This window comes from Nicotiana tabacum, chromosome 12, assembly GCF_000715075.1.
Source record: "Nicotiana tabacum cultivar K326 chromosome 12, ASM71507v2, whole genome shotgun sequence".
In the NCBI taxonomy this organism is placed as follows: domain Eukaryota; kingdom Viridiplantae; phylum Streptophyta; class Magnoliopsida; order Solanales; family Solanaceae; genus Nicotiana; species Nicotiana tabacum.
In genome coordinates this window covers 91,762,866-91,771,481 of record NC_134091.1, presented here as the reverse complement: position 1 = coordinate 91,771,481, position 8,616 = coordinate 91,762,866, and the positions used below count along the sequence as shown (strand labels likewise).

Genomic DNA, 8,616 nt, shown 5'->3' with positions numbered 1-8,616 from the left:
TGATGTTGAGCTAAGTTGAAACAAGGTCTAAACTTATGAAAAGCACAGAGTTTGCCATCATCAAAAAGGGAGAATTTGTTGGCTCAAGTGAAGTTTTATTTTGAAGATTGACAAAGGACGCCCAGGCATGAACCAGGTCCATCCCCTGTGTACACAGACACAGGCAGATTCGAGCATGAGGAATGCACGTGAAGGAGATAAGCTTAACTTGTTATATCTAATATCTCCTGATTGAAAAGGTTGCATAATTGATAAGGAGAAGGACTCCTTACTCAAAGAGAACACTATCCAAGATAAATGACGAGTTAGAAGTTGAGGATAACTAGAACTCTTCCACCAAGGAAGAGTAGCATTAGAACTCTAGTTATTTCCAATTCTACTAACTCTATATATTGCAGGATGTTCTCATTCTACGGGCACGTACAAAAGCAGAAGTTAAATGTGAGTTGAGAGCAAAATAACAAGGTAATTTGCAAACAATTCTTGTGTGATTCAAGTGTGCGAACCTGAAGCTACATGAACCAGATAGAAGAACCAGTTCCAAGTGTCTGTCTTTTATTCTAGTTCAATTGTAGTAGGTGATTTTTAATTTGTACCTTTCAGCTTTATCTAGAGGCAATTATAATAAGTTCCTCTGAGTATGCAAGTTAGAGTTAACTTGAAGTTGTTGCAACAGTCAGAGGCTGGTTGCCACAACGGGATTAGAGTTAATCCTTAGGTTTACAAAGAGTTTTGTAAATGCTGTTTTGGCTCATTGATTTAGTAAAGTGTTGGGAAAAATCCTACTGAGTAGTAGGTCGAGGTTTTTGCACTTGTGTATGAGATATATGCATGATACATGTGTCGTAGAAGATTTTTTTTTAAACTCGATTTTAACTATGAATTTTGATACCAAATCATCTCCAATCTTCCTCAAATTTGTTATATTGACTCATATATATATTTCAATGAATTTCAACCATACCCATTGAAAAAGGTCTTATTTTGCTTAGATTTTTGGAATCTTGTATGCATATGTTTTTTTGTATTTCATCATCTTTTTTGCTACCTCATCCATGAAATTTCCTTTCGTCTTCCATCTAATATTGTTGATTATGATTAAAAATATGGAAGGAGATTTTTGCGTGTGATTCTTGGAGAGAAAGAATCCTTATTTATTTGAGTTTTCAATTTTTGTATGTGCTTGGCTAGTTTTGGTAAGTCTATAATTAATGGCTAGATGTTAGTAAGTTATGACTTATTTGAGATTTTTCCTTAATATTCCCCATAAAAGAATACATATCAACGTGAATTGCAAGTTTTTATATAATGGTTGTAAGACAAATTAGGTTATGAGAGTGAATTTTGAGTCTTTAATGTTCAACAAACCCCACAAAGCGAATGAGGCAGACATGCGGATGAAATATGATGTGCGGTAATGCAATTATTAGCAACGACCACGTTCAGAAAAAGGTGCAAGAATCACACAAAAAGAATAAAATGAAAAAAAAAATGGATTGAGATGGTTTGGTCATGTCCTATATCAACCTACAAATGCACTAGTACGAAGGTGCGAAACCTTGGCGGGCAAAGTTGTTTAGAAAGAATAAGATAGACTTAAAATCACACACTAAAAAGTTGTGTAGAAAGACATAATTTCTTAAAATTCATACAGACTTGGCAAAAAAATTGGACGCAACCGAAAAAAAAAAAATCTTCATATACAATACCATCTAGTTTATGTTTACTTTAGATCCTATGTTTTTTAGAGTCTTTTAGTTTAACCAAAAACATTTATGCCAGTAGAAATTATAGAAAACTTATATTGTTACTTTTATTTATTTATTTATTTATTTTACATAATATTAGATTCAGGGGCGGAGGCACAATGTCGGATACGGATTCGATCGAATCCAGTAATTTTTATTCATGCTTTGTATTTATCTTAAAATATTTATTGTATATGTATAGATACACAATTTATAACCCAGTAGCTTAAAAGAATTAAACGTCGAACACATAAATTTCAAATTCTGGCTCCGTCTCTGATTAGATTAAGTCAACATATAGGAAGTGAGAATTTATATTGTTGCCAACTCCGAAGGCAATGGGCATTGTTTTTCTTTAAGTTTTAGTTAAACAACATTTGTATTGTCAAGATCTTGGCCAGCCAGGAAAGAGATAGGATCTTTACACAAATAACATACCGGATTCACTGTTTATTTTTTCTAGCCGATATATATAAATTATATATTGATTATATACGGTTATACACATACTATATATAAATTATACATATATTTTATATCCATCGATTTGAGTAGATAACGATTATTTAGGTTAATTCTTCCGTGGCATATGAATATATCCCGAAGATGCATCGAGATGAATGCACTGGTTTAGTGTTTAGACAGCAAGGCAAGTTTTGGCATGTATCATTAATCAAACAACTATTAAAAGTAAGAGAACTGATTAATAGCCTGACTGGCCAAGTTTTTCAAGAGGTCAAAAGTATTTTTTTTTTTCAAAAATATTTTTTTTTCTAACTTGAGGTGTTTGGCCAAATTTTTTTGGGGAAAAAAGTATTTTTGGGAAGAAGCAGAAAAAATAGCTTCTTCCCAAAAGCAGAAGCAGTTTTAACTTTTTCTTCTTACCAAAAATACTCTTAACAAAATATAGTATATACCAAAATAACCGTTAAACCTAATATTTAGGATATTAATGTATAAATATTTCTTATTATTTTTAGGATAGCTTTCTAATATATAGTGTTTTAGGGATGAATGCTTTTATATTTGTTGAATAATTTTTAATATATTTAACTTATATTAAAAGAATTAAGTACTTTTAAATTTTATTTTCATATTTTACTTAAATAAAATAAAAAGATTTAATTATTGCATGTAATAATATTTTTTTAAGATTATTTATTTATTTATATATTAAGTATTAAGTAAATCTATTCATGTCCTTGTTCGTAATTTGATACTTAAAAACACTTTCTGAAAAGCTTGGTCAAACACAAATTATTGCTCAAAAGTATTTTTTAGAGTGATTAGCCAAACACAAATTGATTCTCTCCAAAAGTATTTTTTTCAAAAGCAATTCTTAAAATAAGCTGATTTTTATAGCTCGCCAAATAGGCTATAAAACCAATATCCCACTACACACCTCCCAATTTCGCTGGCCCAAACAAGATCGACCCAAATCCTTAGAATAAGGGAACAAATTAAACATGTCTACCTCAAATCAGAACCAAATATTCCTTTTAGCAGACAAGATCTGGAATTTAATAAAAGATCGTATCTGTATTCATATAAAATCTGAATCCCAATATTTAATTCCAACCATCCTGGATATATTAATGAATAAATGTATTATTGATATATATAATGTTGGAATATAGTATATTACTTGTTGTCGTTTCGTAATGTCATGCAACAACAAATATAATCAATAAAAAAATTAAGGCACGGGATAAAATTATTATAAAAAGATAAATAAAGGATAAAATAAGATTATTTAATAATAAAGAAGGGAAAGATGAGAGACAAAAATAAAATAACGACGTGGGCACACCAAATCGGTGACAATTTTCGTTGTTACGTAACGACGAATTTAACGATACTTTACGTTAAAATTTAAGTAACAATGGAAAACAGTAACATATTTAAAGTAACAATACGATTCACTGTTCCAATTAGTTAGGTAACTACTCATTTAAAAACATTAGTAAACCTTGTGTGAATAAAAAAGCAGAAAAAACTCATAAGCAAGGGACCTGTAGACATAAGTCAATATAGTGTTACAAATCTTGGCTGCTGCTCATTTTGAGTCGTCTTGTTGGTGAAACTAGTGATGTTGGCATGGATGAACCAGTGGAATGTGTGGATGAATCAGTAGAAAGAGACGATGAAAGAGTTGATGAGAGGTCAATTGAAGTAGGCGAATCATCACAAGATGTTTCTGCCAACTTTCTTTTGTTCATTGTTTTGGCTTCTCTTCTAAACTGATCTCCGCTGAACACTATGTAATTCTTTAATCGTTTTACATCTGACAGTTTCACCGGCTTCAATAGAAAATCATCAGCACCTTCTTCCAAACATCTGTTTTAACATTAAAATTAGTTTAGATCAAGAAAACGTCCAATCAATGTTGAGGCCAGTAGAGATATAAAATTATTCTCAATGAATAAATCTCTCTGACACAACAAATAGAATTACTTCTAATACATTATCATTTCTGAGCAGTTAGGTCTAAGCTTTATCTTATCAAAGTTATTTTTCTTCTTTTACCAAGTTTATAAACAACAAGCTAATGAAAGTACCTGTCAATTCGTGTCAAAACATTTTCAGATGACATAATCACAACAGGTATTTCCCTAAGCGATGAGCCCTGTTCAAACAAACAAATTAGCAAAACTCTTACAAACATCAAAGACAAAATTTAAGTAGTAGTTTGAATAAGAACCTTAATCTTTTTGAGCAACTCGTAGCCAGTCATTCCAGGCATACAATAATCAGTAATTATCAGATCCACCTTCAAACCCTGATATATCAACCATATAAAAAAACAGTCAATAACAACAAACAAAAAATCAAAATCTTCAATTTTTCTTTTCTAAATTTTGCATAAAAATAATAACTTCTATATAGTATATGACTACAGTTGCTTACATTCAACCCAACAGAGGTCTCCTCTTCATCCAATCCAAGAAATTGCAAAGCTCTCCTCCCATTGTCCACAGTGGTTACTGCACAATTGAAACACACTCTTTTACTCATATTGATAAAAACGCAAGAACTGAATTGAGGGTAAAGGGGTTTGGATTTTCATTCAACCTCTGCAAGTTGTGATTTTGAGCAGCCGTTCAATAACTTTCCGGTCGACGAGATTATCATCGACAGCAAGAACATGAACTTCATCAGAATCCAAAGACGGGCATAAATTATCAAACTCCTCCATCTTCTCCGCCCTCCACCGCCGCGAAAATACTCCGTTCCTCGCCATGACACAAATATACTTCGGAAGAAGTGAAAAACAGAATTTTTAAGTGTATAGTCACAACTTGAAACCCAGAAATTTTCTAGGGAGAAGAAGTGAGAAAACAGTGCTGTTTGTTCATATTATACAGAAGGGGTGTTGTAATGTTTAAATGTTACTAGTAAAATGTTGTCTTCATATACGAATTACGATATCTTTTACTCTCTCTATATATATACTACTGTATATGAAAAAGAACGGAGTGTTCAAAATCAAATCTGGTGAAATCTACTTTTTAATGTTAATTAAGAGGGGAATAACGCTGAGATTCTGAAATCCACTTTTTATGTTCAAAATGATCTTGCCGTATCCTCGTGAGTTATTGACAACCTCATTTCGCGAGACGAGCATGGAGATTTTGTGGCTTCTATTTGAATCTGAAGAGGGAAATATATACTTCCTCTTTTTTAATTTATACATAAAACTAGTTAAATTGTTAGCAAAGAAAATCAAAATCTACTTTTTAATGTTAATTAAGGAGGGCAATAACGCTGAGATTCTGAAATCCATTTTTTTTTGGGTCAAAATGATCTTGCCTTATCCTCGTGAATTATTGACAACCTCATTTCGCGAGATGAGCATGGAGATTTTGTGGCTTCTATTTGAATCTGAAGAGGGAAATATATAACTAGTTAAATTGTTAGCAAAGAAAATCAAAATATGCATGAATAATTATTGTTAGAATCTTTATAATAATAAAAATCAATCTTTACTATATCAAAAAAGTAGCGTAAAAGAGGAAAACATAATTTGTAAACTCATGGTCTTAAGATAGCCAAGCAGCAAAAATTTCAAAGTCGTCTTAAGATTGATTAACATATAATTCGTATATCTTTGATATTCTCGTACCTTTTATTTAAAATAAATAATATCAATAGCATTATATTCAATGGATTATCCGGGAAATAGTACTCTTTGATTAGTTTAATGATTTTTTCCAAGTTCTCCAAGCGTGACATTGTCAATTGTTTTTTTTTTTTTTTCGTTTAAAAATATGGTATATAATTGCTTGTTACATGAAAAGCTACATATAAGTATGTCTCTACTGTTGAATTTTGACAAGATTAATGTGAACTAGTGTGAATATTTGAAGCCTCCTTTTAGGAAGAAATTGGTAGATACATTTTTCATACATTTACATTGCATGTTCACACTTAATATGATGTCATGCATGACATTATTAAGGCCATTTCTCTTCTATAAATAGCAAGGGTTTTGTTCATTTGTAAATATCTCTCACTTGCCTTCTTATCTCCTAAGACATTTGAATCTTCTTTCTCTCTTGTAGTATTTCACTTGTATTTTTGGAGTAAAATAAATTTGAGTTGATTGTGTCCGAGGACTAGGCAAAAATCAAATTTTGCCGAACCTCGTTAATTTCTGGTGTTCATTTTATTATTGTCTCATTTACTATTTATTAGCTACCTTTAGATATAGTAGTTGTGATTTAATCACTCTCTATATATTCGGCTTCCGCAACAATTGGTATTAGAGCCAAAGTTCTATCTTAGTATGCTCTGTGGTTGCAGCATAGTCTGAACTTCCACATCAGAAAAGAATTACTTTGGTGTTCTGTACTGTCAGCAAATAAATAGTATCTATAGCAAAATGGGAGATAATAAAAATGAAGAGTCCACATCGGGTGTCAGTAATACGTCGTTGGCATCTTCGCTTATGACAAGAATTATGTCAAATGCGAAATTTGCAGTTAAAATTTTTGACGGATCAGGACATTTCGGGATGTGGCAAGCTGAGGTTCTTGATGTCCTTTTTCAACAAGGGCTAGATATTGCCATAGAAGAAAATAAACCAGACAATATCGGAGAAGGAGATTGGAAGATTATCAACCGCGTTGTTTGTGGTACCATTCGATCTTACCTCGCAAGAGAATAGAAGTATCCATACGCAAAAGAAACTTCTACAAGTAAATTGTGGAATGCGTTGGAGGATAAATTCTTGAAGAAAAACAGTCAAAATAAACTTTACATGAAAAAAAGACTGTTACGCTTCACATATGTTCCTGGTACTATAATAAATGATCATATCACCAGCTTTAATAAGTTGGCGACAGATTTGCAGAATATGGACGTGACTTTTAGTGATGGAGATATGGCCTTAATGTTATTAAGTTCACTTCCCGATGAGTATGAGCACCTCGAAACTACTCTACTTCATGGGAATGATGAAGTGTCTCTCAAAGAAGTTTGTTCTGCCTTGTACAGCTATGAACAAAGAAAGAGAGAAAAACAAAAGAGTGGAGAAGGAGAAGCACTGGTCGTGAGAGGTCGTTCTCAAAATCATATAAGAACGAAGAAAGGAAGATCTAAGTCAAGATCCAGACCCAGCAAAGATGAATGTGCCTTTTGCCAAGAAAAGGGGCATTGGAAGAAAGATTGTCCAAAGTTAAAAAACAAGGCCAAACCTAACAATGGAAAGGCTGTCATGGATTCAAATGTAGCTGATTGTGACGACTCTGATTTTTCGCTAGTTACAACTGAGCCATTCAAACCATCTGACATATGGCTGATGGATTTAGCTTGTAGCTATCATATGTGTCCCAACAAGGACTGGTTCGTTGATTTTCAAGAAGGAGAATGTGGAGTTATTCACACAGCAAATAACAATCCTCTTACCGCATATGGAATTGGTTCAATCCGATTAAGGAACCATGATGGATTGATCAGAACATTAACAGATGTTCGATATGTACCGGAATTGAAGAAAAATCTCATTTCTGTAGGAGCCCTAGAGTCAAAGGGGCTCAAAGTCGTTGCAGAAAATGGGGTAATGAGAATATGCTCTGGTGCACTAGTGGTAATGAAGGGAATCCGGCGAAATAATAACATGTATCACTATCGCGGTAGTACAGTTATTGGGACAGCAACAGTGACATCCAGTGATGACAATGAGGCAGAAGCAACCAAGCTATGGCACATGCGCTTGGGACATGCTGGAGGAAAATCCTTAAAGATTTTATCAGATCAAGGATTGTTAAAAGGAGTAAAGACTTGCAATTTGGAGTTTTGTGAGCATTGTGTCAAGGGAAAACAAACAAGGGTTAAATTTGGAACAGCAATCCATAATACTAAAAGTATTTTGGATTATGTTCACTCTGATATTTGGGGTGCTTTCAAAACACCCTCATTAGGTGGGAAACACTATTTTATAACCTTTATTGATGACTTTTCCCGGAGAGTGTGGGTGTATACTATGAAAACCAAAGATGAGGTGCTGGGAATTTTTCTCAAATGGAAGGCGATGATAGAGACTCAAACAGGCAGAAAGATAAAGTGTCTTCGCACAGATAACAGTGGAGAATACAAAAATGATCTTTACAATAAGATTTGTGAAGATGATGGCATTTTGAGACATTTCACCGTCAGAAATACACCACAACAGAATGGAGTGGCAGAATGCATGAACGGACTTTGCTGGAGAAGGTTCGGTGTATGTTGTCCAATGCTGGCTTGGGCAAAGAATTTTGGGCTGAGGCAATAACATATGCATGCCACCTCATTAATCGTCTACCATCTGCCGCTATTGGAGGCAAGACACCATTTGAAAAATGGTATGGAAAACCTGCTGAAGATTATA

At 33.2% G+C, this 8,616-nt stretch overlaps 1 protein-coding gene across 1 annotated transcript; it reads right to left on the bottom strand.

Annotated features, from left to right (window-relative positions):
• Nucleotides 1-3,633: 3,633 nt before the first annotated feature.
• LOC107794281 (two-component response regulator ARR17) lies at nucleotides 3,634-5,353 on the bottom strand. Its single transcript, XM_016616766.2, has 5 exons — nucleotides 4,821-5,353; nucleotides 4,656-4,732; nucleotides 4,450-4,527; nucleotides 4,307-4,374; nucleotides 3,634-4,085 (listed from the first exon to the last, which is right to left on the bottom strand). Exons 1-5 carry the CDS (start codon nucleotides 4,987-4,989, stop codon nucleotides 3,785-3,787), a joined length of 693 nt encoding a protein of 230 aa, XP_016472252.1. The 5' UTR covers nucleotides 4,990-5,353; the 3' UTR covers nucleotides 3,634-3,784.
• Nucleotides 5,354-8,616: the final 3,263 nt, after the last annotated feature.